The sequence below is a fragment of the Capricornis sumatraensis genome, chromosome 20 (genome assembly GCF_032405125.1).
Source record: "Capricornis sumatraensis isolate serow.1 chromosome 20, serow.2, whole genome shotgun sequence".
NCBI lineage: Eukaryota > Metazoa > Chordata > Mammalia > Artiodactyla > Bovidae > Capricornis > Capricornis sumatraensis.
Window position 1 is genome coordinate 52781136 of NC_091088.1, and position 17605 is coordinate 52798740.

The 17605-nt window shown below is 41.2% G+C and overlaps 1 protein-coding gene, 1 non-coding gene and 1 pseudogene across 3 annotated transcripts in view; 2 read left to right on the plus strand and 1 right to left on the minus strand.

Moving 5' to 3' along the window:
- ZNF569 (zinc finger protein 569) overlaps window positions 1-17605 on the minus strand; it is a 91586-nt gene that overhangs the window by 17140 nt on the left and 56841 nt on the right. The window contains exons 1-4 of one of the 2 annotated variants that reach the window (XM_068991962.1): window positions 8709-8831; window positions 7117-7275; window positions 4251-4379; window positions 3885-3942 (exon numbers count right to left, since the gene is read on the minus strand). The exons of the other annotated variant lie outside the window; for it this stretch is intronic. Of the exons in view, the coding sequence (XP_068848063.1) occupies window positions 3885-3899 (15 nt within the window). The 5' untranslated portion in view covers window positions 3900-3942; window positions 4251-4379; window positions 7117-7275; window positions 8709-8831. Of the gene's footprint in view, window positions 1-3884; window positions 3943-4250; window positions 4380-7116; window positions 7276-8708; window positions 8832-17605 lie in introns of those variants that run through there. 2 annotated transcript variants of the gene reach the window in all.
- On the plus strand, window positions 10660-10732 carry TRNAG-CCC (transfer RNA glycine (anticodon CCC)). The gene has a single exon. It is a non-coding gene; the product is annotated as a tRNA-Gly (tRNA).
- Window positions 12738-13209, plus strand: LOC138095978 (small ubiquitin-related modifier 2-like; annotated as a pseudogene).

The following is a 17605-nucleotide window of genomic DNA, read 5'->3' on the forward strand; positions in this document are numbered from 1 at the left end:
GATGGTGACTGCAGCCATGAAATTAAAAGACGCTTACTCCTGGGAAGAAAAGTTATGACCAACCTAGATAGCATATTGAAAAGCAGAGACATTACTTTGCCGACTAAGGTCCGTCTAGTCAAGGCTATGGTTTTTCCTGTGGTCATGTATGGATGTGAGAGTTGGACTGTGAAGAAGGCTGAGCGCCGAAGAATTGATGCTTTTGAACTGTGGTGTTGGAGAAGACTCTTGAGAGTCCCCTGGACTGCAAGGAGATCCAACCAGTCCATTCTGAAGGAGATCAACCCTGGGATTTCTTTGGAAGGAATGATGCTAAAGCTGAAACTCTAGTACTTTGGCCACCTCATGCGAAGAGTTGACTCAATGGAAAAGACTCTGATGCTGGGAGGGACTGGGGGCAGGAGGAGAAGGGGACGACAGAGGATGAGATGGCTGGATGGCATCACGGACTCGATGGACGTGAGTCTGAGTGAACTCTGGGAGATGGTGATGAAGAGGGAGGCCTGGCGTGCTGCGAGTCATGGGGTCGCAAAGAGTCGGACACGACTGAGCGACTGAACTGAACTGATACCTATTCCGTATTAGGTTTGTAAGAAGTAATATAATACTCAGCAGTTGTTGCCATTAACTTTCTTACCTTTCTTAATAACAACACTAACCCCCTTTTTCCAAAAATGGAACTGTAACATATATTTTGATTCATAACTCTTCTATAACACCTAGGTACACTGTATCAATAAGTTCATTTGATTCAGTCTCTGTAATACCACTGAAATCTCAGCTCTTCTATTTCTTCTATATGTTAAAGTAGTAGAACCGGAGAATTAAACAACTGAACCTTTTTTTTGTTTGTTTTTTGATAGCTCAGAGACTATTTGAGGGTCTCATAGTAGTTGAGGTTTTCATTATGAATATTAACTGCCACTAAAGAGAATGAGAAAATAATTCATATTTGAGCCCTAGAGATATAGTTTTTTATTCAGTAAGTTACTGAGTTACTAGATATGCCCAGCACTGGTTTAGAGTCCAGGGTTATAGCTGGAAGATAGACATAAGTTCTTGTCCTCCTGGAACTTACATACTAGTTGAGGGAAATAAATGAAAACATAAACAAATAGGAAAGAGAGACTCTTTATGAAGACTATATAAGGTAATCTATGTAAAACTTTGATTAACAATAGATATTATTATTTACAGTTTTTACTGGGCATTTGTTCTGTTTTATTTTTTCAACTGTAGATTCTTTTTCATGTATTATATGCAGTTTTCTATTGGATTTTAATTAGTTTGTAAATATTTAAATACCAGATTTGGTCTGCCATATGTATTACTAAAATTGTTGTTAGGTTTTGCAAATTTACTTTATTTATGGTGACTGTATTAACAGGAGAATGTAATTTTTATGTACTCAAATTTAGTTGAGCTTCTGTTTTACTACCTATGAGTTTCATATTATACCAAAAAACAAGCTAGTAACCATAGAGAATACACTCAAGATGTTGTCTTGGAATAACTGAGAACTCTCATGTACTGTTAAGAGTATAATTTTGGACAACCACTTTGGAAAACTGTTTGCCAGTATCAATAAAAGGTAATCTTACACATAACTTATGACTCAGCAATTCTGCTTTGGTAGAAAGAGATATGCACATATGTGCAACAAAAATCTAATAGAAAGTTCACAGGAACAATATTTTAATTATTCCCAAATAAAAATTACCTAAATGCCAATCAATAACAGAATGGATATATAAAATTATGGTTTATTCATATAATTGAATAATATATAATTATTCAATAATAAAGTTGAGTGAACTACAGCTTACATGCAGCAATTCAACATAGATCTGACAAAATATTAAACAAAAGAAGTCAGACACCAAGTACATAAAGTTACATAAAGTTTAAAAATATGCAGAAATAATCTATAGTGATATACACTAAACAGTGGTTACCCCTGGAGTAGGGGTAAAAACTTGGAAAGGTGCAGAAAGAGTCCAATGGGTGTTAGGGTAATATTCTATTTCTCGATCCAGTGCTTATGCTGGCTACACACGTGTGTTCACTTTGAAAATTAACTGAGGGAAAAACTGGACATACAGAGAAGCTATGAGATAGGGGCACTTGGTCAAAGAAAGGAATGTTTCAGTAAAGCAAATCTTTGAGCTGAGAGTGAAAAGGCAGTAAATTGAAATATGTTTAGTAGCTAAGAGTACAGGATAAAATCTGAAAGAGAAAGATTCCAAAGGAAGTTTGGAGAAAAAGGATGAAGTTCTGAGGAAATTTCCTTGAAGAGCAAACAGACATTACTTTAAGGGTAAAATGAAGAAATAAGGAACCATGGATTCATTACAACCACATTCACAAAAACCAGGTATACCAAGCATTGTTCTAGAGGCTGTAGATACAGCTGCTGCTGCTGCTAAGTCAATTCAGTCGTGTCTGACTCTGTGTGACCCCATAGACATCAACCCACCAGGCTCCCCCATCCTTGGGATTCTCCAGGCAAGAACACTGGAGTGGGGTGCCATGTCCTTCTCCAATACGTGAAAGAGAAAAGTGAAAATGAAGTCACTCAGTCGTGTCCGACCCTCAGCGACCCCATAGACTGCAGCCTTCCAGGCTCCTTCGTCCATGGGATTTTCCAGGCAGGAGTACTGGAGTGGGGTGCCATTGCCTTCTCCGGTGGATAGAGCAGTAAACCAAATAAAACTTTTACTCTGTTCACATTCTAGTAGATTGAAAGTATAACAATTCACCATAAATGATTAGATTGTGGCCAAATTGCAGCAAACATACATGGAAAAAGATAATTATATAGGGTCATTTGAAAGGCATAACCCATCTATTTCTTCAGATAGTCTGTTTTTTTATTTTTAAATGAGGTATGACATACATAGAATAATGTGGTAAAATGCACTAATCTTAAAAGTACAAACTGAGACATTTTTATACATTTACATATTTGTGTACCCATCACTCAGATCAAAATATAGAACATTTTCAGCATACTAAAAGATTCCCTCATATCCCTCATATCCCCAGTGGTTACCTGCTCAGTAACCACTATTCTCTAACACTGAGACTAGTTTTCTCAGTTTTCAAACTTCATATAAAAGGTACCACACAGAATGTACTCTTATCTGGCTTCTTTCATGTCACATGTTTGTGAGATTATCCATATTGTAAGTTGCAGTACTCTGTTTTGGTGTGTGTGTGTGTGTACACTATCCCACTGCATGAAGAGAGAGAGAGAGAGAGAATGTGTGTGTGTGTGTATACTATCCCACTGCAAGAAATACTGTCTCTTTTTCTGTTGATGTTGATTTGTGTTATTTCCAATGCTGGGATATTTTAACATATAATCTTTGCTTTATCCCTGATCAAAACAGACCACCTCCCTGGTGGTCTAGTGTTTAGAATTCAGCACTTTCACTGCTGTGGCCTGGGTTCAAACCCTGGTCAGGGAACTGAGATCCTGCAAGCCATGCAGCACAGCCAAAAAATTTTTTTAATTATAAAGAAAACCCCAGACTATCAAAAAAGCTGTTTTACCAACTACAGAAAGTCTCCCTATATATATTATAATATATTCATTGACCTAGGTGCCAATGAAAAACTTACTTAAATATATAATGAATTTCTGCTCTTGTTTACCTATAGTAATGAAATTCAAAACTGAAGCCCAACTTTAATCTCTCTAAGTGAATACATTTCTGCATAATCATATTTTAACTTTCCTGGTCTTAATCTTCCAACTCTGTTTCCTCTGAAAATATGTTTTATCTGTATAGGATTTTCCAGTTTAGTGTATGGATTACTACAATTCCCTTAAACTGCTCTTTAAAATCAGGCAGGGAACAAATATGCTATTTAAAATTTACCTGGAATTCATTCATTTCCTCTTCTTTCTGGGAATGGACTGGGCCTGAGAAGGCAGAGCTAAAAAAGAGAATAAAAGAGAATAAAAACCTTAGACAAGGTTTGCTTTGTGGTTTGAGAAACCTGTACCCACAAGGCAGATTAAAGGTCACTCTGTAGCAAAATGATACTTGGAGCCATCAGAAAGGCCAAGAATATACATTCCCCAAAGATGCTGATTATAAAGATGACTACTACATTATGGAGAGCTTAAGCACATTTGGTGAACAAGAATAGGAGTGCATATGTAGGAGATGCCCCATGAACTTATCAATAGCTCTGTATCAGAGAAGGGGCTTCCCAGGTGGCACTAGTGGTGAAGAACCTGCCTTCCAATCCAAGAGATGTAAGAGACTCAGGTTCGATCCCTGGATCAGGATAGTCCCCTGGAGGAGGGCATGGCAACGTACTCCAATGTTCTTGCCTGGAGAATCTCATGGACAGAGGAGGCTGGCGGCCTATGGGTCACAAAGAGTTGGACATGACTGAAGCAACTTAGCAGGCATGCATGCATAGATACACAAGCATACTTTACATCAGCTACTACAATTATTGACTTAAATATTTACACAAAAAACAACAAATCCTTATAAATCCAAACTGTATCTTAAAGTAATCAGAATTGATGACAGACATTTTTTCCTTAGGAAAATATTCCAGCTAGTAAATGAAGAAAGAATGATAGGATTTGAATATCACCATTTTGTAATCCCTACTGAAATATAGCTAACAATATTCCACATTTTCTAAAACAAATATGGTGATTCAAAGGGGGATTATCCTATTTTGAACATTTGGCAACTAAAGGGAAAAATATCCTTGTCTTTCCACCTTACTTCCTCTCGCATTTCAACTCAACCACTTTTCACCACCATCAGGAACTTCCATTTCTTCATTCTACAGTTTTTCATTTTCCCTCACCCTCTTCCCACCACTTTTCTACTTACCTGGCCTTGAACCCACGGTCAATTAGTATAATTAATTCTTGCTAACTTAGACTCCCTTGCCCCTTTCTCTCATATCATTCTTTCTTACTTCATGAAACCAACAACTCTGGTTAAATTTTACTCTCCCCTCCCCTATCTGTGGCGACAACCACGCATATGAACAGTGCAGGAGGAAAAAAATCAACCACGTGGAATAGGCTCAATTTAAATTCATGAAAACTAACAGCAAGTGGGTCTTCAGTGCTGTCTGGAGATCATATTATATTTCTCTATTCTTTGTCCCAGTCTCCTAAGTGATTACTTTATTCTTTTCCTTTATCCTCAGACCCTAACATTTGTTCTTCAATTTAAGGACATGTCTATAGCATTTCTCCCCTTTCCTCCTTTATCAAGTTTCTCTCTCTGTTGAACCATTTCACTCAGTATATGAACAGGGTTATTATTTACCTCTTAACTCCACCTACCACTCCATTTCACTCCTTCCATTAAGGGAAAAAACTTAAAGTGTGGTTTATACTTGTTATCACCAATTTTCCTTGTCCAGTTTTCTCTATAGGTCCTTATTCCACCAAAACTGCTTTGCAGGGTGACCAACAATTTTCATGTTGATAAATTCAACATTACTTTCTCAGTCCTCTTTTGCTTGGGCTATCAGCAGCATCTGACACAATTTTCATTAAAACACATTCTTCCCTCAGTTTCCAGGATATCACAGAGTTCTCTCTCAATCATTCTAGCTGGTCCCTTTCAGTCTCTTTTGCTGATTCCTCATTTCCCAGACTTTGTCATGTTGAAGTGACCCAAAGATTAGTCCTTTACCTCTGTCATTTTCCATCTACCCTACAACGTGATCTCATCCAGTCTGGTTGTAAATATCACCTAAAAGGGGCTTCCCAGGTGGTGTAGTGCCTGGGAATCTGCCTGCCAATGCAGGAGCAGCAGGAGTTCAATCCCTGGGTCAGGAATAGCCCCAAAAGTAGGAAACTGCAACCCACTCCAGTATTCTTGCCTGGAAAATCCTATGGACAAAGGAGCCTTGGTGGGTTATAGTCCATGGGGTCACAAAGATTTGGAGATGACTGAGCACACGTGCGTGCATCTACATGCTAATAACTACCAAGTGTATGTCTCCAATCTGAGACCTTTCTTTGAACTGTACACTTGTATATCCCACTGCCAACTTAATATTTCCACCTAAATACCCAATGGGCACCTCATACTTCACATATAATATTCCAAACTGAAATCTCACTATTTCCCTATGCCCCAGGTTTTTCCTACTCTCTTTCCCTTCTCAGGTAATAACTCCAATCTTCAAATTGCTCAGATTAAAAAATACTGTGTCATCCTGTCATACACCACATCAGTTCTATCAGCAAATTGCCATACATGACTACTTCTCACCATTTTTACTACTCTCGTCTAGGTCACCAACATCTTTTCCCTAGATTAATGCAATAGTTTCCTAATTAGTCTCTCCACATCTTCCCTTGTCCTTGTCTTCTTGCCCTAATCCTCTCATCAGACCAACCAAAGCAATCCTCTTAAATCATAAGCAGATAAAATCACATGTTCAAAACTCTCCCACAACTTCCCACCTCATTCTGAGTAAAAGTCAAGATCATTAACATGGCCCACAAGGACCAACCTGATCTGGCCTCTGGCCCTTCAGTTACCTTTCTTCTCTCATCTCTCACTACTCTCCCTCTTATTTGCTCTATTTCAGCCACCCAAGCCTCTTGGTCAGAGAAGGCAATGGCACCCCACTCCAGTACTCTTGCATGGCAAATACCATGGACGGAGGAGCCTGGTAGGCTGCAGTCCATGGGGTCACTAGGAGTCGGACACGACTGAGCGACTTTCACTTTCATGCACTGGAGAAGGAAATGGCAACCCACTCTAGTGTTCTTGCCTGGAGAATCCCAGGGACGGGGGAGCTTAGTGGGCTGCCATCTCTGGGGTTGCACAGAGTCGGACACAACTGAAGCGACTTAGCAGCAGCAGCAGCCTCTTGGTAACAGGCATATTTCCACCTGGGCTCTTCTAACTGGTGTTCCCTCTTCCCTTAATTATATGCATGTGCTGTGCATAATTAGCTCCTAATTTCCTTCATATCTTTATTATTACATTTTCAGGATGCATTTCTAGCTACCCCACCTAAAAGTCCTATCCCTGATTCTATATATTCTCCTTCTTTACTTCTTAGAATTTTTCACTATGTAATGTATGTTATATTAAATTTACTTACCTCACTTATTATCTGACCCACAACAATTTAAGTACCATGATAGCAGAGTCTGTCTACTTTGTTCAATGCTATATCCCAAGCATCTTTTAACTCCTGTCACATGCAGCATTCAATAAATGGTGAGTAGATGAATGAATAAATCCATAATACCTGAAGAACCTGGAAAAGAAATTTGAAAATAGAACACTGCTTTAGAAAAATAACTTAGAAAACACATAATTCACAAAAAATTATTTTTAAAATGGTTGACTGCAATAGTAATCAAATAACTGCAAATTAAAGGAATAATTTTACATCTATGAGGTTAACAAAGATTACTAATATTAATGATAACCATTGTTATCAAGGGTGTATAAATATAGGCAATCTAATACTATGCCAATAATACTGTAGATTAGATGGAACTTTACCAGAGAATAATTGGATAGAATTAGGGAGTCTTTGCACTTCCCAGGTGTTGCTAGTGGTAAAGAATCCACCAGCCAATGCAGGTAGAGCTAAGAGACACAGGTTCGATCCCCAGGTTGGGAAGACCCCCTGGAGGAGGGCATGGTAACCCACTCCAGTATTCTTGCCTGGAGAATCCATGGACAGAAGAGCCTGGCAGGCTGCAGTCCAAAGGATTGCAGAGTCAGGAAATGACTGAAGCGACTTAGCACAAATGCAGGTAGTCTTCAATAAGCACATACACTTCAACTGTTCAGTTCCACTTCTAAGAGCCTGCCCCCGAAAATTAATAAAGTGCATCATAACGTGCCAAACAGTTGCTAATAAACACGTTCTTTACAATGGCAAGAAGTTGAAAAGAACCAAATTACGCATCAACAAGAGTAAATGCATTAACATGTATACCATAAAAAACCTGTTAAATGATCACATAGATGTGTAATTGTTTAAATGTAAAAATATTAATTGCACATTGTTAAATACCATAGGTAGACTACACAATTGTATGTACAGTGTGTTTCCAACTTTCAAGCTACTGTGCATATATATATATAATATATTCACGGGGAATGAAAAGATGGGAAATAAAATTTGATAGTGGCTGGCAGAAGTATGAATGATTCTTGTTTTCTTGGAGCTTTTCTTTATTTTGAATTGGGGCTGGGGGTGGGGGGCAAGGAGCATGAAGTTACTAAGCACACAAAATATGGCGAATACACGAAAATACAACTTGAAACAAATACTAAAACAACGTGTTGGGGCTACTGATGTCTAATAGAAAAACATATTTACTATGACCAGAACCAAAGAAACGAAGCACTGGTACAGTCTCACAAATCACACACAGGCTTTGTAGTTCGAAGCCACATTCATATGGAAATAGAAAAGGGAAAAAACACATCCACAAAATCCGCCTACACACACGACTCCACGGCCACATGAGTCACGGACAAATGTCTGGAAAATAAAGTCCTATCGAGTCACACACTCAGTTTTTCACTCTCCACTCCCTCGGCCTCAGGGAACCCGCCGCCCCTGCCCGGCGTCCTCCTCCAGCAACATAGGCACCCAGTGGGCCGCAGGCCCCTGCTCCACCCAGCACAAAGAGTTTCGGATTCTGAGCTCGAGGCTTCCCGAAGACTCACCGGCGAACCCGCAGACACAGGCCACAGTTCCACACCTCAACACCGCCCGAGTGGCACAGCCGGTGCGGCCCGAGTGAGGGGTGCCACTCAGGTCAGCGCCGACTGTGGCGGTAGGCAGCACCAGCCCAGGTCCGTTAGATGCCGCTAACTCTTCCCAGAGGCCCCCGCGGCTCGCCGAGGAGGGACTGGTCCTCCCGCTGTCAGGGTAACCGGAATGACCCACCGCACCGTGGAGGGGCTCTCAGATCTGCCGAGGGACCTCAGCTGAGTTTTGCAGCAGCTGCCTCCCATGAGTCTAGCACTCGGAGCCTGGGAGTGCTATTTGGTGCTGAGGAGAATCTGAAAAGGTCCGCGGTTTTGCTGCCCAGAACTACATTTCCCAGAGGCCTCCTCGGTCCAAATCTATTTTCTGCAAAAAGTCGCTTGCTCCGCGCAGTTGGCTATATCTTCGGGTTCTCGGCATTATGGTTGCTGGTCCGTGAAGGAAGCAGAGTCGGTTTAGTTCCGTTTGATCCCGGCCCCACCTGGGACTGGACTTCAGTGGGGTGAAGATGGGAAAAGATCTTGGCACCGTGACGAGGAGATGGGCCAGCCTGAGCCTCAAGCTCCGGGCGGCAGTCAGAGAAGGGAGGAGTGCCCTTGGGTGATCCAGTGTGAAAGATTTCTGCGGTGGGATTTGGGGTAGGGTGCCTAGCGGGTCGAGAGACTCTTGAGGTCCAGTGATTTTGGGGTCGTGCGAATTTGATTCGTGTGACCGTGGTCGCGTCGTCTGTTCTAGGGACGTCTTGATTCTGACCCTGCAGTTTTTGAGAGACAGTGTGCTTGTGTTCATTGTGTTTCTGTTTTTCTGACGGGCACCTGGTAAAATATTGAAACTTACATGATTAAGTCAACACCCCACAGTCACCAAAATATTAAATGGAAAAAAAATCGTAGTTTTGTGAATGTGTATTGCTGGAAACACCCTTACTTTTTTTACACTGTGTTATTCCACATCCATGTGTGTTTTATGGACAAAGATAATACAGGTAATTTAGAAAGATGCTGAAGAAGGCAAAGACCTTGAGCCATCAGATGAAAGGGCATGTCAGTAATTCAAAGTAGCCTCGACATCAGGAGTGAAAAGTGTAGGTGGAAAAGCAGAGAAGTAACTAGGTGCAAAAACCTAAGAATCTAGCAAACCAGACTTTAATGTCACTCCTGCCATAAAGACCTGATTTTTTTCAACATTTCATTTGAGTTTCACTCTGATTTAAGAATTTAAAAAGTTTTCAATGAAAGTTGAAGACTCACTACAGTAATTTTGCAGTAGAGATTAAAATGGAGAAAATCTCTTTGAAAACATGATGCTTTTATGTAATAGTATGTTGGCAAAGAGAACGGAATACTGCAGACTACAGCATGCTGAATATCAGGAACTTGAAGTTGTTGAAGGTATCAGAGAGGCTTCTTGCTCATAAGCTTACTGTAAAGCTATACAAAGCCACAAAACTAAAGAACTGTGCTATCTCTAGGAAGCAGAAAAAAACAGTCTTCCTTTCACAGGCTTCCTTTCACTAGATGATAACCAGCACTGTTTCAGAACAGTGTGAATCTCTTTCTGGAAAGGGTAAAGAGACTCCTAAACACTGCGTAGAGAGAACATGTCCTCTAAATAAGTCTTAATTATTTGTCTCATGTGTGTTTACCAGCAGTACATTTCTTCTGTCACCTGTAAGAGTTATTTTTTGCTAATTATTTTGTTAAAAGATGAGAAGAGAACAGAGCTGGTTCTATGTCCATCCAGCTTCCTGATTTCATTTTTTATACTTGTAGATTTGTCTCTTTCTCCTTTTATTTCTGTAAAGCTTTGCTTTATCTATTTTAAAGCTCTCTTGTTGATGATACATATTTAGAGTTGTACTAGCTTCCTGTTAAATTGATCCAATAAGAAATTATGTAATTTGTGACTTCCCTGGTGGTCCAGTGGGTAGGACACTGTGCTCCCAATGCAGGGGACCTGGGTTCGATCCCTGGTCAGAGAAGTAGATCCTACATGCCGCAACAAAGATCCAGCACAGCCAAATAAATATAAATACTTTTTAAAAAGAAATTATGCAATTTACCCTTTATTTATAATATTGGTTTTTGTCTTAGTCTGTTTTGATATTACTATAGCTTCACCATGCTTCTTTTGGCTAGTGCATTATCTTTTTCTATACTTTTTCTTTTAACTGTTTTATTTTTGTAGTATGTCTCATTAAATAATATTTATTTTTAAAATAAATGACAGTCTTACTTTTTGACATATTTAGTAAATTTACATTTATAAAGCAGTTGGGTTTTGTTCTACCACCTTAGAATTTGTTTTCTTTTGGCCTAACTTTCTTAAATTTTAACTTTTTGTTTGGCAGTAATTCTGGATTCTCGTGTGTGTGTGTGTGTGCGCGCGCGCGCGCGCGTGCACATGCATGCTCAGTTGTATCCAACTCTTTTGTGACCCCATGGACTATAGCCCACCAGGCTCCTCTCTCCATAGGATTCTTCAGGCAAGAATATTTCCCAGGTGGTGCAGTGGTAAAGAAACCACCTGCCAATGCAAGAGATTGTTAGAGTTAGATTCCTGGATCAGGAAGATCCCCTGGAGGAGGAAATGGCAACTCACTCCAGTATTCTGGATTCTCATGTAGTTTTAAGAAATAATTCAGGGAGATCCCATATACCTTTTATCCAATTTCCCCCAGTGGTAACATCTTGCAATACTATACACAGAATTAGAACATTGACATTGATACTCTCAACATACTTCCATCATCATAAGAATCTTTCATGTTGTCCTTCTACAGCCACACCCACTTCTCTCTTTCCCGAAACCCTCTCCTTAAGACCTGGCAACCCTAATGTATTCTCCATTTCTGTAATTTTACCTTTCAAGAATGTTACATAAGTGAAATTATAAAGTATGTAATTGGAGTACTGACTTTTTCACTCAGCATGATTCCCTGGAGATTCATACATGTTGTTATATGTGTAATTCATTCCTTTTTATTGCTGAGTAGAATTCCATGTGAACATACTACAGTTTGTTTAGCCATTCCTTCATGGAAGGACATATGGGCTTTTCCAACTTTTGTCTGTTACAACTAAAGCTGCTATATACATTCATATACAATTTTCTTTTTTCATTTCAAACACCAAGAAGAGTTTTAGAAGGAATTTGTTCATTCACTAAAAAATCTATCTGGCATTTTCACTAAGATTATATTCAGTATATAGATAAATTGGGGAGAACTGACATCTTTATAATGGTGAATCTCATAACTATGCAACATAATATGAACATAATATATCTCTTCTTAAATTCCTCTCAGTAATGTTTTGTATTTTTAGTGTACAGGTAACAAAATCTTTTGTCAGGTCTACTCCTAAGTATTTCAGAGTTTTTGATGCATTTTAATTGGTATTTTTTAAAATTTCAATTTCCAACTGTATATAAGAAATACAATTGATTTTTGTAACTTGTAGCTTGATACCTTGCTAAACTCACTTAGTATTTCTACTAGAGTATTTAGAGGTTCCATTGCATTTTCTACAGAGATGATTATGTCACCTGTGAAAAAAGACATTGGTGTCTATTCCTATTAAAATCGGCAAATACATGATGGACCCCAACCCCAAATTTGGTTAGGATATTGAGATGGATGAGGCTGAACACACACACCAAGAAGAAATGAACATTTTCTCACTCACACAATGAAGCTTTCTAGGAAAAGCAAAGCAGGCATCCCAAGAAAGTCTGCAAATGGCTTGTGAAAGCAAGGAAAGGAAACTGGCTTGGAGTGTTTATGGCAGAGGCTTGTGTGGTTTAAATCTCCTGCTAGTGTCAAAGGAGAGAGCACCTGAGTTTGCCCAGCTTGGGGATATAAGAAAAAGAAGAAGGAGTGAAGCTCAAAGCTACGAGCAGCTTCTGCTGCTGCTCCTGTTGCCGCTTGTGTGTGTGTGTTTGGTGTGGATCCAGTGAAGCAGCAGCTGAGAAGACTAGTTCTCGCCATGGCTGACCAAAAGGCCAAGTGGGGAGTCAAGGTTGAGAACAATGATCATATTAATTTGAAGGTGGCAGGTGGTGCATTTTAAGAAGCATAGGGACTTCCCTGGTGGTCCAGTGGTTAAGAATCCGCCTTGCAATGGAAAGGATGAAGGTTTGCTCCCTGGTTAGGGAACTAAGATCCCACATACTGTGGAGCAACTAAGCCCACCAGCCACAACTAAAAAGTCCATTTGCCCACAACTAAATCTTGATGCAGCCAAATAAACAGATAAGTATTTTTAAAAAGGATTAAGAGGCATACAACAACTTAGTAAACTAATGAAAGTCTATAGTGAATGACTGAGTTTGTCAATAAGGCAGATCAGAATACAATTTGATGGGCAGCCAATCAATGAGACATACTCACCTACACAGTTGGAAATGAAGGATGAAGATACAATTGGTATGTTCCAGCAACAGAGAGGTGTCTACTAAAACAGAATCCTGCTACTTTACTCCAAAATTCTGTTCCTACCTACCAAGAGGACATTCTCAATTAGAAAAATGCAGTTTGGTTCTACTATATCCTAACTACTGCAGGACAGTTTTCTCTAGTCTTTCATTTTCCTCTTCTCCATTCCTTTATTGTATATACAGTAACTGGTGTATACATAAATATATCACTTTTTTAAAAATTAAATCATGGCCAATGGTATGTCTTGATTGACACCAAATGGAAATTGCATGGGGGATATTACATTACTCCCCATAGAATACTGGAACCTTTACAATAGTTTATTTCTATTTACTTCTCTTCTCCTGGCCTTTGTGTTATTGTCATACAATTCGCTTCTATATCTGTTAATTTATGTATTAAGAATATATAAAACTGTGACTACATTGTTTTTATTTTTGTTTAAATAGTAATTTGTAATTTGGCAAGAATTAAATAATAAAATACTGGGACTTCTCTGATAGTCCAGTGGCTAAGACTCTGATATCCCAATGCAGGGGCAAGGGTTCAATTCCCAGTCAGGGAACTAGATCCCATATGCCACAACAAAAACATGGGGCAGCCTGAATAAATAAATAAATATTTAATATTTTAAAATAAATAAATAAATAGACAATAGTATTATGTGTTAACCCTGTAGTTTCCATCTTTGGTGCTCTTTACTGTTTTGTGTTGATCCAGATATCTGTTTGTTATCCAAATACACATACAATAGGTCTCTTGAAATTGCCCTTCTACTCTGATTTTTGATTTTCCATTTTTAAAGCTAATTTTTTCCTAGGTCTATCGTGGCATGACAAACAGCAACAGCATCTGGCACACAGTAGGTGCTTTCTAATCACATGCCACTAAGCAGAATTCCTTGCACAAACCCACATCCATTAGCCTAGTCCTCACCATTTCTCATGCACTATCATACCACACACTTCCTCCACTTTCCACCAGTCATTTTCTATTATAGCACATTCTCACAGCATCACAAATGTCACACACAATAACACAATCACACACATGGTCACAGAAATGCACCATGTTCACCCCCCAACATACATAGTTTTGCATCTTTGTCAACAAAGGTCCGTCTAGTCAAGGCTATGGTTTTTCCGGTAGTCATGTATAGATGTGAGAGTTGGACTATAAAGAAAGCTGAGCACCAAAGAATTGATGCTGTTGAACTGTGGTGTTGGAGAAGGCTCTTGAGAGTCCCTTGGACTGCAAGGAGATCCAACCAGTCCATCTTAAAGGAGATCAGTCCTGAGTGTTCTTTGGAAGGACTGATGTTGAAGCTGAAACTCCAATACTTTGGCCACCTGATGTGAAGAGCTGACTCATTTGAAAATACCCTGATGCTGGGAAAGATTGAGGGCAGGAGGAGAAGGGGACGACAGAGGATAAGATGGTTGGATGGCATTACCGACTCAATGGACCTGGGTTTGGGTAGACTCCGGCAGTTGGTGATGGACAGGGAGGCCTGGCATGCTGTGGTTCATGGGGTCACAAAGAGTTGGACACGACTGAGTGACTGAACTGACTGACTCACTATAAAACACATGGTGACAGAATCAAAGGGTAGTGCACCCACAAAGTCACAGTCAGTTGACAGAATCTTAAACAAAAACTTAAAATATAGGGACTTCCCTGGTGGGCCAGTGATAAAGAATCCACCTTCCAATGAAGGGGCCGCAGTTTGGGTCATCGAAAAAGCAAGAGAGTTCCAGAAAAATATCTACTTTTGTTTTATTGACTACGCCAAAGCCTTTGACTTTGTGGATCACAACAAAATGTGGAAAATTCTTAAAGAGATGGGAATACCAGACCACCTGACCTACCTCCTAAGAAATCTGTATGAAGGTCATCAGTTAGAACTGGACATGGAACAACAGACTGGTTCCAAATCAGGAAAGGGGTACGTCGAGGCTGTATATTCTCACCCTGCTTATTTAATTTATATGCAGAGTACATCATGCAAAATGCCAGGCTGAATGAAGCACCAGCTGGAATCAAGATTGCTGGGAGAAATATCAATAACCTCAGATACAAAGATGACACCACCCTTATGGGAGAAAGCGAAGAACTAAAGAGCCTCTTGATGAAAGTGGAATATGAGAGTGAAAAAGTTGGCCTAAAACTCAACATTCAGAAAACTAAGATCACGGCATCTGGTCCCATCACTTCATGGCAATTAGATGGGAAAACAATGGAAACAATGACAGACTTTATTTTGGGGGGCTCCAAAATCACTGCAGATGGTGACTGTAGCCATGAAATTAAAAGACGCTTGCTCCTTGGAAGAAATGCTTTGACCAACCTAGACAGCATATTAAAAAGCAGAGACATTACTTTACCAACAAAGGTCCGTCTAGTCAAAGCTATGGTTTTTCCAGTAGTCGTGTATGGACGTGAGAGTTGGACTATAAAGAAAGATGAGCGCTGAAGAATTGATGCTTTTGAACTGTGCTGTTGGAAAAGACTCTTGGGAGTCCCTTGGATTGCAAGGAGATCCAACCAGTCCATCCTAAAGGAGATCAGTCCTGAATATTCATTGGAAGGACTGATGCTGAAGGTGAAACTCCAGTACTTTGGCCACCTGATGGGAAGAACTGACTCATTGGAAAAGACCCTGATGCTGGGAAAGATTGAAGGTGGGAGAAGAAGGGGAGCACAGAAGATGAGATAGGTGGATGGCATCACTGACACAATAGACATGAGTTTGAGTAGGCTCTGGGAATTGGTGATGGACAGGGAGGCCTGCCTTGCTGCAGTCTGTGGGGTCGAAAAGAGTAGGACACGACTGAGCAACTGAACTGAACTGAACTGAACTGAACTGAACTGAACTGAGGGGAACTGGGATCCCACATCCCTGGGATGTGGGGCAATGGGGTCCCTGCACTGCAGCTGCTGAGCCCTTGCCGCAACAAAGACCTAGCAGGGCCAAAAAAAGTAAAAACCTTAAAATACAAACTTGTTTTAAGCAGGTATAGAGGCAGATTAAGGAGCCCGGGTGGCTCTGACTGAAATTCTGTAAAGAGTCTGCCTGCAATGCAGGAGACCCAGGTTCAATCCCTGGGTTGGGCAGTTCCCCTGGAGAAGGAATGGCAACCCACTCCAGTATTCTTGCCTCGAGAATTCCATGGATAGAGGAACTTGGCGGGCTACAGTCCATTGGTTCTCAAAGACTGGGACACGACTGAGCGACTGACACAACAACAACAACAACAACAACAAAGGAGCCATGAAGTGTCGGGGGGGAGGAGTGTAATCAGGTTAAGTCCTCATGAGTTAACATTTGTATCTGAATGTAGGGAGTAAAGAAACTTTGAAGATACCCGACAGAGGAGCCGTTTTAGGAAGAGGGGACACATTCACATCCACCATCACTAAATCACAAACTCAGGAATCATATGCAAAAGATGACACTCTCTACCCTGACCTCTCCCCTCCTGTCTTCAGGGCAAACCATTCCCTGAGAAAGAACGCCCTGGGGAAGGAGCGACTGGATGAAGCACAATGTACCTGCGCATTCCATTTCCAACTGCCCCATACACACTTTCTTCAGGTTCCCCAGCTCAAACAGAGGAACTCACTTCTCCCGCACTTTGTGCAGACGCGCGTGCACTAGAGCGCGCCCACTTCGCTCCCTCCCTCCCCGCCCCGGCTCCTGAGGCTAACAAGCGGTTTGTAATTCTTCGACGCGTAGCTAAGGAAGGTGGATCAACCCCTTATGTCTGCGCCCTTCAATCTCGACCGTTTAGGGTGACGCTCGACGCAGTCTCTGTGGTGGACCCAGCCTCAGAGCTGAGAGGAATCGATCGAGACGTGCAGGCTCCTCCTGCAAGTCCAGGGAGAGGTCCGCTTGGCAAAAGCTGGGGCAGAGGAGGTGGTGGTACAAACTCCCAGGGCAGTTGAACTCCAGAGCGCTGAGGCTTCTTCTGGTCAGGACTACATTTCCCAGTGGCCCCCGCGAGCACTGGGCCCGTGCCCCTTTGTGTCCTCCGGAGGCCGAGTCGCCTCTTTCCGGGCTCGCGGAGGCTGGGTTCCATCAGATTCAGGCCAGGAGGTGGGCCCGAGGGGAGGTTACGCGAGCCTTGCGGGCTGGGACCTGGTCTTCCGGCAGTTCGGTTCTGCAGGTAGGAAGGAAGTGGGTCACCCGGACGTTGGCCCCCTGGCTTTCTGTGTGACTCTTCGTGTGAGACGGTGGTTGTTCCCTTACGGTGTGTGAGCCTGTCACCCGCGGTGCCTGTACACATCATATCTATGTGACTATGTGTGTGCGAGTGAGCGATGGTTGGTGCCACAGAGAGTGAGACTGAGTTGAGGCAGAAGGATAGTTTCTGCCTCTCTTGTTCCTCTGTCCTCGGCCTCTTTGTGACTGGAGTG